The 18916-nt window shown below is 50.8% G+C and overlaps 6 protein-coding genes and 1 non-coding gene across 7 annotated transcripts; 5 read left to right on the forward strand and 2 right to left on the reverse strand.

The window, feature by feature from the left end:
- Nucleotides 1-3206: 3206 nt before the first annotated feature.
- Nucleotides 3207-4370, forward strand: AKAW2_51426S (class I SAM-dependent methyltransferase; the record flags this gene model as incomplete). The annotated part of the gene is made up of 1 exon (XM_041691354.1): nucleotides 3207-4370. One exon carries the CDS (start codon nucleotides 3207-3209, stop codon nucleotides 4368-4370), a length of 1164 nt encoding a protein of 387 aa, XP_041544847.1.
- A 1697-nt stretch (nucleotides 4371-6067) lies between these two features.
- AKAW2_51427S (uncharacterized protein) lies at nucleotides 6068-7187 on the forward strand (the record flags this gene model as incomplete). Its single annotated transcript, XM_041691355.1, has 5 exons — nucleotides 6068-6309; nucleotides 6365-6498; nucleotides 6558-6710; nucleotides 6766-7092; nucleotides 7144-7187. 5 exons carry the CDS (start codon nucleotides 6068-6070, stop codon nucleotides 7185-7187), a joined length of 900 nt encoding a protein of 299 aa, XP_041544848.1.
- Nucleotides 7188-8067: 880 nt separating this feature from the next.
- AKAW2_51428S (phosphate transporter) lies at nucleotides 8068-9985 on the forward strand (the record flags this gene model as incomplete). The annotated part of the gene is made up of 3 exons (XM_041691356.1): nucleotides 8068-8130; nucleotides 8193-9537; nucleotides 9597-9985. 3 exons carry the CDS (start codon nucleotides 8068-8070, stop codon nucleotides 9983-9985), a joined length of 1797 nt encoding a protein of 598 aa, XP_041544849.1.
- A 399-nt stretch (nucleotides 9986-10384) lies between these two features.
- AKAW2_t50017A lies at nucleotides 10385-10455 on the reverse strand. Its single transcript has one exon. It is a non-coding gene; the product is annotated as a tRNA-Gly (tRNA).
- Nucleotides 10456-12503: 2048 nt separating this feature from the next.
- AKAW2_51429S (uncharacterized protein) lies at nucleotides 12504-14403 on the forward strand (the record flags this gene model as incomplete). The annotated part of the gene is made up of 2 exons (XM_041691358.1): nucleotides 12504-13113; nucleotides 13166-14403. 2 exons carry the CDS (start codon nucleotides 12504-12506, stop codon nucleotides 14401-14403), a joined length of 1848 nt encoding a protein of 615 aa, XP_041544850.1.
- Nucleotides 14404-14777: 374 nt separating this feature from the next.
- On the reverse strand, nucleotides 14778-15830 carry AKAW2_51430A (uncharacterized protein; the record flags this gene model as incomplete). The annotated part of the gene is made up of 2 exons (XM_041691359.1): nucleotides 14778-15717; nucleotides 15781-15830. 2 exons carry the CDS (start codon nucleotides 15828-15830, stop codon nucleotides 14778-14780), a joined length of 990 nt encoding a protein of 329 aa, XP_041544851.1.
- Nucleotides 15831-17983: 2153 nt separating this feature from the next.
- Nucleotides 17984-18584, forward strand: AKAW2_51431S (DUF1772 domain-containing protein; the record flags this gene model as incomplete). Its single annotated transcript, XM_041691360.1, has 2 exons — nucleotides 17984-18062; nucleotides 18118-18584. The coding sequence occupies 2 exons, from the start codon at nucleotides 17984-17986 to the stop codon at nucleotides 18582-18584; spliced, it is 546 nt and encodes a 181-aa protein (XP_041544852.1).
- Nucleotides 18585-18916: the final 332 nt, after the last annotated feature.

The raw sequence follows: 18916 nt of genomic DNA on the forward strand, positions 1-18916 counted from the left end.
ATGGGAATTCCATCCCCAAAGCAGTCGCCACCCGGCAGCTCGGACGAACAGCTGATCTGAGGTTCGAGAATTATCTTGGCGCTTGCTCCTTTACCCTTTCCCGTTGTGATGTACCCAGTAGTCAGGATAGTTAGAAGGGAAATATCTGGCTGCCTAATGGCGAGAGTGGGCCTGGAACCTGCTCGCTGTGCGCTCCGTTTGGAGGATGGCTTGCTGTAGGCGTTCGGGGAGGGCTGGGCTTTAAATATAAGCTTATTTGGACGTCTTTTGATGCTATACATCTGGGTTTGATGGTTTCTTTGTCGTGGTGGTGATGTTTTCTATGGTCATGAAGGGTACGGAGGAACGCGGAAATTGTTGCCGATTCAGTGTGGTCACGTGTTGGTGTGTTATTGTGAGGATAGGGTTTTTATTTTTATTTATTTATTTATTTTGTGAAAATAATATTTTATTTGATAAAATTTGGTTTTAATTATCGTGGTAATTTGTCTATCTTCGGTCTTACGGGAGAACGAGCGACACTAAGCGATAGCATGCATTCTCTGGGTTTCTTTCTCTCACGGATTACTGTTGGTGTGACTGCCGCGCTGAGGATAGAGTCGGAGCCAGAGTGGAGCGAAGTGGGTACTGTCAATATAGCGCGAGGGAGAAAAAGGTACTAACAATGAAAAAAGCGCATGATGTTCATTGCGAATACCACATAAGACGGAGAAATCCGCCTCTTCCTGTTGTCCCACGTAGTATCAAAGCGTGCGACGATCCATGACGGCATGACACACGAGGGACAAAGAAAACGTCGGACCACTGGGCTGCACCTGCACGAGCAAGGATAACGGGTGTGATAATGGCCAGGCCAGGCCAGCCACGTCATTTCCAGACTGGCCTACACGCGTAAGAGTAATCAATCCATCAATCTAGCCGACTCCGCAGGATGGACTTGCATCCCACGACGAAGTATATGCGACCGTCAATCCATGCTACATGAGGTAAATACGACGAGAGCTCTTGTCTCCAACATCCCCGGACGGTTGGCTGGCAGTGAGAACTGAGTACATGCCAATCTCCCTTCCCCTCCGCATTAAACGGTGGATGGCCTTGTGATCATCGCGCAGCGCAGTGACTTCGAGTATGTCTCCACGAGCTGATGACGACGAAGGCGATCGGTGAAAAAGGTTTCAAAAATCAACACCAACGGGAATTTGCCTCCTACGTGCCGCAAACCCCGATCCGAGGGACCCTAGAAGTCGCTAGAAGAATAGGAAGAATGGAACGCTTCTTACCAAGACAATGTCTGACACAGGAGGCCAGAGAGACGGAGATGAGCCGGAGCCAGGAGATACGGATACGGAAGACCAGCGGAAGAGCGAGATGAAGAGTTTAACGGAAATACGGCCAGAAGAGCGAGGCGCGGGTGGGGCGGATGCTCGGGTGGGAAGTCCGAGGCGCGGTGAATTGCCTGATCCAGTCAGAAGCCGTCTGGTTCGAAAAAAAAAAAAAAAAGATGCGATCGTTCAGAAAAATTTTGCAAGACCACTCGGGAACCATAGGGCCTGAACATGAGGGATAATCGAGAAACTCTTGGGTAATACCTACCATGATCCTCCGTAGGTAGGGAACCGACAAATGGATCGTCAATAGCTCCTCACTTCAAACAATCGCCCCTTCGTTCAAAGCCAAGCCATGGCAACATCCCTATAGGGCAGAGGTAGGCGGAAATGGCAAACCAAGCAGCAAATTTTAGTCTGGCTCATAAAATCATGGGTATGAAGGCCTTCGAGATCATAATTCGAAGTGGTCCGGCTTCGGGAGCGTTGCTTGTGAGGAGAAGTAAGCATTGATTGCCAAGGCCGTGCTCATTTTGCACGGCGGGTGCCCATTGATCAGCTCATCCGTGAATGGGCCTTTGCATTCCACTACGCGATGGAGACAGCTTGGCGCGCCAGGAACAAATAAACGAACGGCTCGGACTCGGTGTATAGACCAGAGAGCTGATAGCCTTGGTGGACACCGTCAGCAAAACACCCTGGACGGATCACGGCACTAGTTAATGGTAGTGGTGGGTGCTAAGAAATCATGTACGTACTGTGGTAGTGGTACACACTACACAGCAAGTACCCTGGGAAGTGGGTTACCCAGCTCCTTCCTCTACACACTAATTCTCTACTAGCTCCAACACTAGCAGTTCCCTGAACCATCGCATCACTCCATGAAGACAACCACTATTAGTTACCAGTCTCAAGCTGTTAGACGATGGCTCTGCTGGTAAAACTCCGGGAGTCTAACAGTAGTAGTTAACTGTCAAGCTCGCTCGCAGTCAATCAGTGGTGAGCAATTTATCCGAAGTACAGTAGATACATCCCAGTGGCATCACAGCAGCTCTGGTGATCAGAGGGGAAAAGAGGTCCGTGATGTGGCCGGCAGACCCTTGACTCATTCCAGGGCCGATAATCTAGTCGAATACTAAGAGTTAACGTGCGTAGTAGCGACAGCTCTTCCCCCACTCCTCTCCCAGCAAATAGTTTACCGCCAAACTAACAGGGGGGGCTGATTCCTGTGAGGAGATGACCCTGCCGCCGTAGTCCAAGTAGTGGTAGCCGTTATTCTCCAAAGGCAAATCCCAAACAACGGAGCCAGAGCCAACGCGCATCGCCCATGACTCTCCTCCATTCTCCATCCTCCGGTTCGTCGCTGCCGTCCCTTCCCGTGCTGCTCTGGACCTGCCACTTCCGACTCTTCCGATGCTTTCCAGATCCGGTGACAATGGCTAATCCACAGTGGCCATCGCTAACTTCCCATGGCAGGTCATACGGCAAATCAATCAATATTATTAAGATCCCCCCCGATGGCGCCGCCCAGCGCCGTTGCAGAGGCACCTCACTGTTACAGGAAAGAGGAGTCAGAAAAAAAAAATTCCCTCCGTTGCAGTGCTTATAAATTAAAGCCTAGCCCCGCCTTTCCATCTTGTCGAGAGAAAAAAAGAGGGAGAAATCGCATTGCGACTCTGGCATGGCACTTTCTGGACAACAAAAATAACCGCCGTCTCTAGTCTCTCACCCACTGCCTTGTCACCAACCAACCCTCCCCCTAAAGCACTTCCCTCACTCCTAATCTCGCACTGCTGTCGTTGCTTCCAGCTGTTGCTGTTGCCGTTGAATTTTGTTGCTGTCAACGCCGCGATCAAGCTCTTAATCTTATAGCGTGAAGAAATGGATACCCAAACAACCGTCTTGGCGTCGCGCCAGTCCGGCCGGAGCTCCGAGAGCAGCTCCCTGGACGCTGTTGAGAAGCAGAAGCTCGCCAACAAGGAGCTTCCCCAAACCCGCCCTGATCTGCACAATTCGGCGTCGCCCAAGCGATGGAAGACCTTTTGGAAGGCCTTCCGGTATCTGAACAACCTCACCCCCAAGCAGGTCGATGACTTCATGGCATCCTACGTCATCTACAATCTCGACTGGTCTGACGAGAAAGCGATGATTGAGACGCTGGGTCCGGACTATCAGGCAAAGGTTGGCGACTGCCTCAAGGCATACTATGGAGTGCTCAATCATCTGTGCGCGCTGGGCGACGTGGAGAAGATGTACATCCCCCCATTCATGAGCAAGAAGGCGACCGTGCTGGAGAACCAGTTGTTGTACGAGGAATCGATTGCGCAGGATATCGGCCTTAGCGCCGGCGATCACGTGTTGGACTTGGGTTGCGGTCGCGGAAGAGTGGCCGCGCACATGACGCAATACTCCGGCGCGAAGGTCACGGGACTCAACATTGATCCCAATCAGATTGGCCAGGCTAAGACTTACAATGAGAAGCTCGGCTTCACGAATAATTCTTTCGTCGTCCAGGACTTCAACAATCTTCCCCTGCCTTTCGAGGATGCTAGCTTCGACGCTTTCTACCAGATCCAAGCACTCAGTCTGTGCAAAGACCTTCCCTCCCTCTTCCGCGAAATCTACCGCGTCGTCAAGCCCGGCGCCAAGATCTCCCTCCTCGATTGGGTTAGCCTGCCCGACTACGATCCGAGCAACCCCGAGCATACCGAACTCATGCGTCGCGTAAAGCCTTTGATCGGTGCTGTTGGCACTCCCACCCCCGAAAGTCTCGAGAAGGCCCTTACCGATGCCGGCTTCTCTGTCGTCCGCTCCGACAATGCCAGTGTTGGAGGTCTGCAGGCGCCCCTCATTGACAAGGTTGACTTCTACTTCCGCTCCATGCGCCAGGTCATTTTGGGACTGGTCAAGACCCACGTGTTGCCCCGCCACTTCAAGACCCTGATCAACCGCTTGTGTCTCGACGGCGAGGCTTTCATCAAGATGGATACCATGCGACTTGTGACAACCAGTTATCGCATCATCGCCCAGAAGCCTCTTCAATAAACTACACACACTAATAACGGGACTGGGTAAAGGGAATTGGTCATTTGCTGCACATCGAGGATTCATCCACGCGTAAAAGGGTCACCGCCCCTGCATCCAGGAAGCAGACCATTGTTTGTGGGCTGGGGTTTCAATGAGACCCCAACGGTGATAGCTGGATGGGACGCTTCCACACATCCAGTATCCCGCGGTTGGATGTTTCACGTCTGACGCATCTCTCTCCGCAATATGCTGATGAAAAGAGCGAGTCACTCAAATTCGGCACATTTGAGTTCGTCGCGTCGACTTGATCACCGCATCTTTCCCGGTCCTGTGGCCGCGGCGCGTTTCTGTCCATAAAGTGAGTGCCTGCTAATGTCCCAACATCGCACGCTGGCCTCGCTGCACAAAGTGTTCATCTATTGTACGATTGTACGATCGGCTTTCTCTGACTTGGTTTTGAAGATATTTGTTTTCTTTTCCGGTTCGCATCTATATACCCTATAATCTCTGGCGGCTTTGCGGATCATACCCATTTTATGACCCCATGGCAGAGCGCCCCGACAGTTCTTTGTTACCAACGCTCGCTCGCTTGCATTCTTCCTGGTTAGTTGGGTTGCATCCATCCTGCGTTGTATTTCTGTTCAGCTCTGCGAAGCCTAGCCGGTGTTTTTGGTGTCTCGCATATGGTTTCGTTTCATTCTGATCTTAGGATACCCCATGTAGATAGGGCTGTCCGCATAGAAGTACATAGACTAATACCACTTTTTCTTCTGCGATGATTGTCAACGGAAGACTGCGAACCCAAGTACGCCAGCGGACCGAGCATCACCGATAGTCGGCCGTGCTCTCATTGTGCTAGTCTGGCAAGCCGCCTTGTGATTTACGTAAGGTATGCCGGCGAATCCGACACACGTCACATGACCACGGGATGTCGGGGGATGCCTCGACTAGTAGACAATACAACAACATGCCTCTGCCTTCATGCACGCCATAGGCTTTTGGCCAGCATCCCTAAGCTTCCCTGCATCCTGCTGCCGACCCGAGTATGCAATGCCGAGTCAAAGATTAGACTGGGAGGATCGCAATATATGCTTCTGGCTCGCTCGCCATGACTCGAGGTACCCACCAACACTTTAGTCTGTGTTCCCGCACAGAGGCACTAACTCCAGGATGAGCGGGTACCTATCCACGAGTTCCTCAAGCAGCAACGTATAATAGGTGGGTTGATATCGTGAAAACATTTCAATCCATCCTCTCCAAGCACTGACAGCGACTAGGAAAGCGCATCACGGACCATCCATATCACCACGAGGTGTACCGGCCGCAGGGATGTGTCTCCACTCATCCGCGCTGGAGTCTCAAATCACAGGGCGCCTTTCGAGCACGTTGTCCGTGGTTCCCCCGCCCTGGGCCTGGGCATAAGGTCCCTATGGCACCCGCGTCAGCGTTCCCTTATCGCTTGCCTAACTAAGCACTTGCTTTATAACCTCGCCCTCAATCAGCGAAGACCAGCCGTTTTGCACTGCTTCGGATCGGCCTGTGCTGTGGGAACTCTCCTCGTCGACATTGGGAATGATGCAAGTGCCCTCAACCCTAGTACACGTTGATCAGCTCCTGGGGATCCGCACGATCGTCGCCCGTCAGTCACCCGCCACATTGCAGTGTGCACAGTTGAGGGTTCGGGCCGTTGCTACTTAAAGTCCCTTGCATCTGCAATGAGCCACCCAGGCGCCCATTTGGAAGCCGAGGACTGGCCTCTTCCGCTGTCCGTATCTCGACCAGAAAGCATAGTCTCTTCCTCCACAAGCTCTTCCGGTCCCAGCTATGCCACATCGCCTATTTTCCCACCTCCGCTGAGTCGTACGGCTTCTTCAATTGGATCCCGGTCGAGGCAGGCTTCATGCTTCTCCTTATACGAAGACACCTGCCGCTTACCGCTGAACCATTCTGTGACCATGTGCGTATTGCCCAGTATCCCGTGCAGACGACAACCGCTGATGGAGCCATTACAGCTCCTTCGTTCGGAGCAGTAAACTCTTCAAGCTACGCTTCACTTGCATCGACATACGCAAGGATGCCACGGGGAGTTTGAAGAGTCTTGAGTTGGGCGGGGGACCGGGTCAGCAGACTCCTTTGATACATACTTGTAAGTGTTCGAAAAGGGCCTGCGGATGACCGTGCTAACCCGTCGTGATTCATCTGTAGTCAACGATACCAAGCTTCCGGTTCCCCATCTTGAGCATCCAAAGCTCCCGAACGAGTCGTCGCTGCGCGTTTCCTTCATGGACGAGCAAACCGTTCAATCGGCCCACAACGTGTTCCTCACACAAATCTCTTATACTTTTGATGACTGGCATGGTGGGTAGCAGAATACTCTAGCAGTAATCGAATTTTTGCTGATTCCCGGTTGCAGATTGTGTGCAGTTCCAAGAATTAGTCCTGGGTTCAAAATTGGTCTTCATAGCAGGCATCGCCGAGGCGAAGTCCAAAGGCCGAGGGGAAGAGTGCATCAGCCAGAACCTACGCATTCTACGTAATCATAACGGCAAACAAGTCATGCTTTTCTTTGCCAACTCACAACGGAAGGAGTTGAAGCGCTATGTGTCCATTCCGATCAACTGCATCGACAGCTTCAATCCGGGCAAGAAGGCAGGAAAGCCGGTGGTTCTCCAGTTGCAGCCCAACTTTGACATTCTCTCCCAGATGAGGACATTATCTATCCAATTTCTTGATGATTTGGGTAGGTTTCTCTTCGAACATTCCCAGCGCGATTGCTAACGTGCTCCACTAGACCGGAAAGCATTTTGCCAATTTCTTACGGAAAGCACCACATAATAATACAACACACTCCATTAAACATTGAATACGATACCCAGGGGAAACGTGGTTCGGAAAACAGGCATAGCATCTACTAATAACCCATCATGGAATCAGTGGTTTACGAGTCTGCAGCAAGGAGTTTAGAGGGCGTTGGGTTCTCAGGTACAATGCATAATCTTTTCCTTTTTTTTCTTGCTTGCTCCTGTGCGGCCACGCGTCAGTTTCATTTACAATACCTTAACTTTATTGTGAAACTTCCGCCAAGATTGGGACCTTACGAGGCACAAGGGGCACGTGTTTGGTCGAACCAGTAGGACGGCTTTCAGCTATAACCAGGTTTCATCGCTCGGCGAACTCAAATGTCACAAATGGCAAATTTGCCTCGTATCCAGTGGAAGGCAGCTCGGGAGCCTGGCCAGGGACCGAAAGAACTCCGGGATCATGCTACTACTGGCGTCTCTCGTTCATCTGACAGAGGCAGCCAAGTGGGCAGGTGGGCCCCAATGAGTCCCCATCCTGTCCGCACGTGCCGCACGTGGAGCGAGGAATTGGGCGGTGCCCCAGGCATTGAGCTCCACTCCGGCCGCTACTGCACGCACTGTCACAGCTTCCTCCAATCACCCCGTCGCGTTTCTGCTTAGTTCAAACCTTCCCGGGAGAAGTATATTGTGCCTCTGGCCTCATGGTGGGCCTCGAGTACCCCTCTCAGACTCATCCTCCCCTATTTTTCAACGTTGCGCCATCCTTTTTCTTAGACCTTCATCCTCAGATCTGGGGGCCGCAGGATCTATTCTTCCTACTGTACTTGCAGCTCGATGGCCCTTCATGATGTCATCCGTGTACAATCTGATTTCTAGAATCCATCTGATCCAAACGCCAACACGAACAGACAGCCATGGGCAAGTTCCGCACGCGTTGGTATAAGACCGACCGAGCTCAGGATTTTGAGCATGAGCAGGTAGAATCTTTCGGATGATTCACATTGTGAATCTGCTAGCTAATACTGTGCTGGTGCCATAGGATCGAGATGTTCGCGCTCGGCAGGTGTACGACACAATCGATCGCCAGGGATTCCAATACTTGATCGTCTTCGTTGCCGGTGTTGGCTTCTTTCTCGATGGATACACACTGTTTGCAAGCAATATGGCACTTCCGATGATCTCCTACGTCTACTGGAAAAAGGAGGTCTCTTCGATCAAGATCACTCTATTCAACATTGCTACACTGGGCGGGACGCTACTGGGACAGGTCTTGTTTGGGTACCTAGCGGATCGGAATGGACGCAAGAAGATGTATGGATTGGAGTTGATTCTCATGATCACGTCCACACTGGGCGTTGTGATGGCCTCCCGCGGAGAAAACGATTCAATGAGCATCTACGCATGGCTCATCTGGTGGCGTATAGTTGTGGGAATTGGTGTCGGAGCCGACTATCCTTTGAGTTCGGTCATCACAAGCGAATTTGCTCCCACTAAGCACCGAGCAAGGATGATGGCTTCGGTTTTCTTCATGCAACCTTTGGGGCAGATCTGGGCAAACCTCGTGTCGCTGATTGTCATCGCCACCAGCCGTTCAGATACCACTGATTTGACCATGTCTGTTGATAGGATGTGGCGCTACGTCATTGGTATCGGCGTGATACCGGCAGCAATAGCAACTTGCTTCCGGTTCTTCGTTCCAGAGTCGCCACGCTTCCTCATGGAGATTGACGATGATCCAGTGAAGGTCGAGTTCGATGCAACCACACTCTTTACTGATCCAAATGTGGTTTCCTCCTCCCCAACTCTTGAAACTGAAAGCTGGCACAATTTTCCTGGGCAGGCATATTCCCTGACTACCATCACGGCCGAGGACCGATCCTCCACATCCCAGACCGGGATCCTTCAACCAGCGACTCTGAACTCGCACTGGCGCTTAACGTGGAAGGACATCGTACAATACTTTTGGGTGGAAGGCAACTGGCGGACCCTAGCTGCGACGGCCGTGTCCTGGTTCTTCTTGGACTTTGGCTTCTACGGCATCAGTCTCTCGAGCCCGCAGTTCTTGGCTAAAACCTGGGGGTCTCTTCATTTGAGCGCACCAGCGCCTTACTGGGAGACGAACGACAGTCCTGGGGCAAGCGTCTATGACATGTTCTTCGCAAGTTGCACTCACGCACTGGTCATATTGAACGTGGGTAGCTTTGTCGGCGGACTTCTTCTCATCTTGGTGATCCACAAACTGGACAGAGTCGCTCTACAGAAGTACTCGTTTCTCGCACTATCCGCACTCTTCATCGCCCTGGGTTGCATGCTTATCACCGTACAAAAGGAGGGTCCTGTGGCCGTTGTTTTGTACGTCATCGGCCAGGCACTCTTCAACTTTGGTACGTAACCTTTCCTCCGTGGAGTCGAATATAGATGTCTCTAACCATCATTTCTGTAGGGCCCAATGCTACAACCTACATCATCCCCGCTGAAATCTTCCCCACCCGTTACCGTGCCACCTGTCACGGACTTAGCGCCGGCGCTGGTAAGATCGGTTCCATAGTGGTGCAGGTATTTTCAGCCTACTACAACTTCGGCGGCGGTTTCGGGGAAGAGCCGGTAAAGCGTCACGGCTACGTTTTGATTGTCTTTGCCGTATGCATGCTCTTTGGGGCGATGGTCACATGCTGGATACCTCCAATCCAGAGACAGCCGGATGGATCTGGAAGAGGGAAATTGTGGGGTGGCAAGACGGAGACGCTGGAGACTCTGGCACTTGGTCGACTCGGCTTGGATAGTCGATACGCGAATCAAGGTAGACGGAGAAGGAGGGATGTTGTTACATGATGTGACAACTGCATCACGGTGGCGGTTTCATCAATTCTGGGTATATAATCACGGGTACATACAAGGGTACTTTAATTTCGCTGTATATATTTGCCAGTGGTCGGGTAAATAGACTGTTAGTCCCCGGCTGCTTATTTGCTCGCAGCAATGCTGTACATACAAGAGAAGAATCAGAAGATACAAATATGGTATGCTGATGATGACGGTGCAGCTTTTAGGGTGACACTGTAGTGGGATAATGAGCTAGAACATGAAGGCCAAACAATGGGTAAGTAAATATATACGTCAATAAAAAAAAAAAAAAGGATGAGTAAATTCGAAAACAGAATAGATAATAGATAATAATCGGAGAGGGGGGAGTAGAATGGTAATATCTCTACCGATGATAGAAAAAATGTGTGCATCATCCGTGAATCGAACACGGGCCTCATCGATGGCAACGATGAATTCTACCACTAGACCAATGATGCTAGTTGATATCAGATTAATTTCTATTAGTAATATAGCCTTCACCCAAATTATAACGCCAAACAAAAACTTTCGAGGCTGTCCGCCTATGCGGGCAAGTCCACTCAACTTATGATCATCACGTAGACTACAATCGAGATGATCGGAAAACCGAATCTTAGATATATTGGATTTCATTATCTTGTACCTGTAGTTTCTGTCTGAAAAAGGTTTGTGTTTGTATTTATTCGCCATTGGTTTCGCTGTTGGGTTGTTTTTTTCTCGTACTAGTAGTAAGTACTCTTTGCTCTAATCGTGTGGGAGTGAATATATATAATCTTTGTAGTACTAGAGTCACATCGGTACTCCCGAGTTGCTGAATGGTAAACCCTGAATAACTAGTAACAATTGAATCGTTCGCAGTACTCATAACAACCTTGAGACCATATTTATCATCACCCAACTAGTATCACCGTCTTCAGTACCTAGTACCTACTAAGCTGCCGACATCTCATCTGTTAGCTCATCCCCTGCCACCACACGACAATCCGACCACAAATCTTTGGTTCCAACCCCGCTCCCACCCAACCCACTTGTATCTCTATCTACGGAGTACCATTTGTCGCGATGGGTCGATCGGCATCAGCTCCTGCCCCACCACCACGTAGAATGGTTCACGCTAGAAGCATTGAAACCCACGATTATGATAGATAATCCCGCACCTCTCGATGAGAGCCCCCCACAGTGGATAGTACGTGGTAAGCGTCCTGTCTTCTGAAGGAATTTTGATTGGTCAGGTGTCCTGTGCCACGCAGGCTATCATAATCCGACCTGCAGATGTTCGAGTCAGTGGGGTTGGGATCGTTGATGCCGATTTTGTGACCGTGTACAGGTGGCTAGGATGTCGTGGGTCAGGTTTGCGGTAGGGATGGGGAATTCCCCAATGAGGATACCAGGAGATCTACCTCGTAGCCTAGAGAGGTAGATGGGTGTTTTGAGTGCTTATGATCTGCGGTGGCTAGCTGAATAGGTTGGATAAAAGTCCACTTAGGCCGAAAGGAGGTCCGGTTTTCGGTTGTGGAAGACGAGATGGCGTGTTATTGTCCGCGAGCTGGGCGCTGAAAGGTGAAACCCTGATCAAAGAAATCTTAGCACCTAATTCCAATAGCGGCCGGGCTCACGATGCAGCCTGCATGAATACTGTACTGGTGATGATAGTATGAAGTAGAAGCTTGACTGACAGAATCGACTAGTGACAGAATAAGCCAGTGTAGCAGATATTGTGTCTTACCTGCCATCTGATAGATAGCCTCCGAAGTCGCCCAGCCGGGTTCCTGGACGATGTGTGGAACCCGCACTACCCGTCTGGTTCGGATCCAGAATCAATTTGAATATACCGACCCAGCGAGATAATGACCCATTGCCAATTTCATGGGGATGAAATCTGGTAAGTAGCACGGTTGAAGCAAGGTGAGATCAACGGTGGAACCTCAGGAAGAAGGGGAAGGTGGGATTCCCTGCGGGGTCACGCTCCCGGCTGGGTTCCTTCCCTTTGTTGCAATCAATCATCTTCCCCTCTTTCTACATCTATCCGCATTCAGAGCAGGATGTAACCACTCACTATTCTGCACACAATTCGTGCACAATTGGTACGGTTCACCGCAGTATAATTGAAAATTAAGCTGCCATATCACTCGTCGAGGTCTGCGACGGGGGTCTGCAGAATCCAGACCTGCCAGACTGTGGGGTGTCCAATCAACCGAGCCGACAGGCCAGTTTAGCGCCGCTACGACCCGTCGGACCCCCCCAGCACACCCCGAGCTAGCAGGAGAACTACCTATGCCGACCGGAACGAGCTGAAGAATGGGCGTGCAGATACGAACCTGACTAACCACATTAATCCGGTGAGTTGTCATGGCTGCTTCAATGCTCAGCTGTGGCATTGAAGAAGCGGGGTTGGTACTACCCCCGCTGATTTAAACCTGGCCTCTTCTCTTCCCCTCTTTGACCCGCCCAGAGAAATACCACCCCTGCTCTACTCTCAGTTCAGTGTTCCTTCATCATAGGCACAATGCCTTCCGAAGACGTGACGACCGGCTCGGTCAATGTTCCCGTCGGCACATTTCCCCAGACTTGTTCTTCGACCGATGTCAATGCCGACCAGGTCGCTTCCCAGCTCGTCGAGAAGATCAACACAGCTCTTAGCAAAGGAGATGTGGAGTCCTTTTCCGACCTGTTTTTGGAAGATGCCTACTGGCGAGATCACCTCTGCTTGACATGGGACTTTTACACCGCAAAAGGCAAAGAGAACATTCGCGGCCTGCTCAAATCAGGCCGTCTCCCGAGCAAAATCGAGATCGACCGCTCGACCGCATTCCGAGGCCCCTACGTCGGTCCTATTGATGCCTTCGGCGACGTCACAGGCATCCTCTTTTACATTACGCTCACCAGCCCCCTGCTCCATGGAAACGGTATCGTTCGGCTGGCCGAAAAGGATGGCGAGTGGAAGATTTTCACCTTCTTCACCTCCATGGAGGGTTTCGTCGACCACCCAGAAGCGGTGAACTTCAAGAGACCCGTGGGAGCACAGCACGGCGAAAGTTTAGATCGAAAGAACTGGAAGGACCGTCGGACGGCCGAGATCGAAGCTAAGGACCGGTCTCCAACTGTTGTGGTCGTCGGTATGCTACTAACCTACCAACCTGTTACTATCTGATGTGCTGACCCGACCAGGTGCTGGCCAATCTGGTCTCATCATTGCGGCCCGCCTTAAGATGCTGGGTATCGATGTTCTGGTCATCGACCGAGAGGAGAACATTGGGGACAACTGGCGCCAACGCTACCACCAGCTGGTCCTGCATGACCCTGTCTGGTTTGACCACTTTCCCTACATCCCGTTCCCGCCGAATTGGCCGATCTTCACACCCAAGGACAAGATAGCCGAGTGGTTTGAGTGCTATGCTAAGCTGCTAGAGCTGAATGTATGGACCAAGACCGATATCAAGGGGTCCTCATGGGACAACGACGGAAAACAATGGACTCTTGATTTGCAGCGGCGGAAGGAGGACGGGACGGTGGAGAATCGCACCCTGAACCCCCGGTATATCGTCCAAGCCACTGGCCATTCTGGAAAGAAGAATGTGCCTGACTTCAAGGGCATGGATTCCTTCCAGGGCGACCTCATCTGCCATAGCAGCGAGTTCCGCGGTGCCAAGCCCGGGTCGAAAGGTAAAAAGGCTGTCGTGGTTGGGGCGTGCAATTCCGCCAACGATATTGCACAAGATTACTATGAGAATGGATATGACGTGACGATGGTGCAGCGCAGTTCAACCTGCGTGATTTCCTCGGAGTCGATTGTGGAGATCGGCCTCAAGGGCTTGTACGAGGAAGCAGGACCCGGGACCGAGGAAGCCGACCTTTACCTTTGGAGTATTCCGGCAGAGCTGTTCAAGGCCCAGCAGATCAAGGTCACCAAGCGTCAGAACGAGAACGACCGGGCGACTTTGGAGGGGCTGGCGCGGGCCGGGTTCAAGGTAGACCGCGGTCCAGACGGTGCGGGTCTGCTCGTCAAATACCTCCAACGTGGTGGAGGCTACTACATCGACGTCGGGGCCAGCCAATTGATCATTGACGGCAAGGTGAAGGTGAAGCAGGGCCAGGAGATTACCGAGGTCCTCCCTCACGGACTCCGGTTCGCGGACGGATCGGAGCTCCCGGCGGACGAGATCATCTTGGCGACAGGGTATCAGAACATGGCCACCCAAGCAAAGCTCGTGTTCGGAAAAGAGGGGGAGAAGGTGAAGGATGTCTGGGGATTCGACGAGACGGGCGAAATGCGCATGTGGCGGCGGACCGGACACCCAGGCCTGTGGTTCATGGGCGGTAACCTGGCCGTCTGTCGGTATTACTCGCGATTGCTGGCGCTACAGATCAAGGCACTAGAAATTGGCGTCACTTCCTACGACGGTTAGAGAGACTTGGCGGTAGGGCGAGAACAAAGGAATTAGGTATGAAGTAGATATAATTGGTAAAAATAAGTTGAGCAGCTGCAATAAATGTCGCAACTCAACAATCTATTGAAAATGAAAATTCCCAGGTATCACAATAATATCCATAATAGACCCGCTATGCAAAAGAATAAAAAAAATATGCAATCTCCAAGTGATAGTAATGAAGACCATCGGAGCGGAGAATTCTGTAAATCCCGTGTTCCTTCCTTCCCCCAAGAAAAATAAAAAAAAGAACCAGCCAAGCCGGACACTCCCACCACCGACGAACTGAACAACAGATACCCCCCTGAACCCAATACCTCCGTAAACAACGGAATGATGGTAGGTAAGTAGTTTTACAACCACCCCTCCATCCACGCAACATAAACCCCCAGCGTCAATACCAACGTAACCACCTCCTCTTCCCCCCCAGCACCTAATATCCCCACCTCCTCCAAAAACCGCACTTGTTTCGCATCCCACCCGCCAACCCTCAGCCCCATTTTCTCTAGTCCAGCCAGCCCCGACCGTCTGACACGCTGATCGGCGCCAGCTGCTCTTTCCCCTCCGATGGCACTAACGCATAGCACAAACCGGGGATTAGCATTAGCATTGGCATTGGCATTGGCATCGGAAGAACTAGTAGTGGAGTCTCCTTCCTCCTCGCAAGGGTTTCCTGTTGTTGTTACTGTATCGGAGTCCGTTGATCCCGATACCGCCGACCCCGACGCGGTTCTTGGCCGGGTCTGCGATTGGGTTTTCCGCCGCCATTCGATGATGACGGTTTCTCCCGAGGGGGTTTTCTTCTCGCGTAGGATGAAGCGGTAGTTGCCTCGTGGGGTGCGCGTTGCGGAGTAGGTTTGGTGTGTGGTTGGGAGGTAGATTTCGTCTTCGGGTTCTGGTGTTGTAGTGGTTGTTGTTGTTGGTGGGGTCGTGGTGGTGGTGGATTTCTTGGGGTTTGTGTTGTGGTTGTTGTAGATTACGCCCGCGGCGATGGGGTAAGTACTACTAGGAGGTTCTGATGATGATGATGGTTTTGGTGTCGAGGTGATGTCGGTGTAAGCGTCGCTTTGCAGGATGTAGAGATCCCGGCCGTGGATTTTGCGCGGACAGTTTGAGAGGGATTTCCCTTGTCGTGGGGGTTGGTAGATTTCCAGGATGGGGAGGGCCCGGTGTCGGTTTGAGGTTATTGAGAGTTGTTGGATTTGGAGGAGAAGGCGCGGGGAGAGGCGGAGGCAGGGGGTGGATTTGGGAGGGGGGTGGGCGAGGGGGAAAGTGTGTTTGGGGGTTTTTGTTCTGTTTAATTATTGTTAGAATTAAGGTATGGTGTTGATGATGGTGGTGGTGGTTTGGATGTACCTTGTTTGGCTGGAGATGGAGCTCTCTGCATCGCTGTCTTGAATGGACATTTTGGATTATACTACCAGTACTGGAGTACAGGTGGTAGAAGGAGTGAAGAATGTCAAGGATAGTATAGATAGTAAGTAGTAAAGAATGATTTGAATATCATCACTTCAATGAGAAAAGTCCGCATATTTATTACTCGCACCCCATTCTCACCCAGCCCTGTCGGTCTACTACTATCTCTGCATAGATCGTATTCGTTCCCATCGCACGGGGCGCCGATCCAGGCACTAACTTTCTACGTACCATCTTACAGGGTGCAGAGAGTGTGTGTATGAGGGTGTGACCAACTAACTAGTCTGGTTCAAACATTGCCTAAACCCACTCATCACACGAGATTATTTTTTCACCGTTCAAGCTTATTCTTTTTTTATAGCCTTGGCGGGGCGGGGCCATGGACTGGGCTGAAGGGCAAAAAAGGGAACGAAAAGGACGGAAACCAAGATGCAAGTTGAGTTAGACCAATGATTCAGCTTGCGTTCGGGACATCTCATTTGTTGAGAATTTCCCCCCGGTGGGGAAATTTCTTTGCGACTCCCGGCGGTAGAAGATGAGGTGAAATGATTCCCGCAACGAATTGGGGTATCGGATACGGATACGATCGCTGCCGAGGTATTTGCGAATTTCCGATTAGTTGGTTACTATTCCTCTATAGTTCAACTTGGTTATAGGATTGGATTGGCTGATTAGATCGGGGAGTTGGGTGCAATTTTCACCGGGTTACGGAGTCAACCACTCGTAACCCCCATTGTTCGGTTTTCGGTCCTTTTCTCCTTCTCCGTCCTGTTCATGGGTGGTTGCAGATGTAGTAATGTTGTCGGTCGGGTAGCGTCCGAGCTAGACTATCTTCCGTATTCGTTTTCTAGTCAGTTCCGAGGATTAGTCGTTTGGAAAGTCTTGGCCGACAGAGAGGCGGTGTTAGAAAATCCCCTGATGGGCCTCCGTGGCAAGGCTGTGATATCCTGTCAGACTGTCAGATTCCTTTGTTTTGGGTTTGTAGGAGGATGATTGCATGGCTGGGAGGACCCAAGTTCTGACAGTCAGCCTTGTGAGGCTTACATAACGACCTGCGAACTCCTTACTCTGTTGGGACTAGTCTGGACACAGTACGATCCTGGAAGTTTCGGGCGCAACTTGGCTTGTATGGGAAGGATTCTCTGCTTATGCTGTGAGAGACTAGAAAACGTGTTTGATGATTACTATGGGGTAGATAGACACGTTGTTCTGCTGATTTGATCGACATGGAGAAGTTGATTGGTCTTGTTATGTGCTGCGGTTGGCGATGCTCTTTGACTACCTTATGGTTGCTGACCTACAGAGTACTCGATCACTCTGGATCAATTCTGCCCCATTTATCCTATTCGCTTCCTGGCAAAGGGTACTCCGTACTCCGTAGAGATTGATCAGATAAACAGATATCAGAGACATCATTTCTCGATGGACCAATCATACACCCTGGCTGGTCGAGATGTTGAAGCATCGCGAAAATCCACTTCTACTCTTCAAGACGCGTTGACGTGTTGAAATCTAATCTGATGGTATGTATGTGAATGTGAATGTAGTGTTTGTTGTAGTGTTTGGTTGACTTTGTAGTGTTTGGTGTTTAGTGCCAACAGTTGCCGAAGGGAGGGCACAGAGGAGATAGAAAGTGCAATCGAGCGGATTATTATATACTCCACTGTCCCTTTCTATACTGGACCCTCAGAATAAGTATTAGTATTGTACATTGGAGACAATAGTCTCTCTAACCAGGACTATTGGTCTGAGCTGCATCTACAAAATGATATGGTGAACATCACGGACTCCAAAACCCACCCGACCGGTCCAAAACCCGCCAAAAGCCGAGCATCCACAGTGTTCAACCAGTCAACTTCTTTCCACGAACCATGCAAGGAAGAATGCGGGGCGAGAAACCAGCAATGGCCTGACTCGCTATCTATCCTGCATACTATCGCAGTTATCGCAGTAATCAGGTGGAAGCTGCAACCGCCATAACTAAGCTACAAGTCTAGGCCCTTCAAATAAATATTTAAGCTCACCGATGGCATCATGACTCCACATACTCAGTAGCATTCATATATAAGCCACATCACCCTCATCCATCCACTCTAAGCATTCTTTACAACCCATCTCACCACCTACATAATACCACTACACCATGTACACAACAGACACCCTCCCAACAAGCTTCTGCATAGCCCAAGCAATCGGCCTCAGTGGCGCCGCTTGGCTCTCGGGTACTACGCCCCATTCATCCTGAACCTAAACTCTCGCTAACAATAGAATATGCAGGAAACATATTCTCTCTATCCCTGATGACAATTCCAGCTCTCCTCCAATCCCACAAAGAGCACAGGATTCCCCTATCAACAATCACCAAACAATGGGCCCTCGTCTATGAAACGGGCAAGAACCGTGCCCCCCCGATCGCTCTCTTCACCGCCACCACCCTCTTGTATTTGTCCTGGGAGACGAGAGCACAGAGCACATTGGCAGCGATTGCACCACGGGGAGCTACAACTACGTATGCGATCGCTGCTGCATTGACGATTGCCATTGTGCCGTGGACTATCCTGGCTATGAAGGGCACGAATGATGCTTTAATGGAGAAGGCTAAGGTGGGCGTGCAGGATGAGAAGGATCCTCAGGAGGGCGAGAAGGTGCTGGGGTTGTTGAATAGATGGGCGTTGCTTAATGGTGCCAGGGCTATGTGGCCTCTCGCTGGGTTTTTGGTGGGTTTGTTGGCGGTTGCGCCTTGATCTGGAACCAGTTCCAACGAAATGCGAGATTTGGGGATAGGTTTGGGATAGGAAAAATGGGCGTTAATGGTAATGTAGGATATTTTGTGAAATGAATTGATGTATATTATATGTATAGGTTCTGTCAATGGCGGCATAACATTTTCAAGACAATTGTTCGGTAATACCGTCACTGAAGGATAGTATCATAATCCCGGTTGTGAATTATCGGCCCATCACTATTCTGGAAGCTACCGTAGCGGGTATCTGATTATAATACTACCACTAGTATGATATTGAGCAATCTCCAGGGAATTTGCTCATGTCGGGTATTCACATGTATCCAACTTATT

This window comes from Aspergillus luchuensis, chromosome 5 (genome assembly GCF_016861625.1).
Source record: "Aspergillus luchuensis IFO 4308 DNA, chromosome 5, nearly complete sequence".
Classification (NCBI taxonomy): domain Eukaryota; kingdom Fungi; phylum Ascomycota; class Eurotiomycetes; order Eurotiales; family Aspergillaceae; genus Aspergillus; species Aspergillus luchuensis.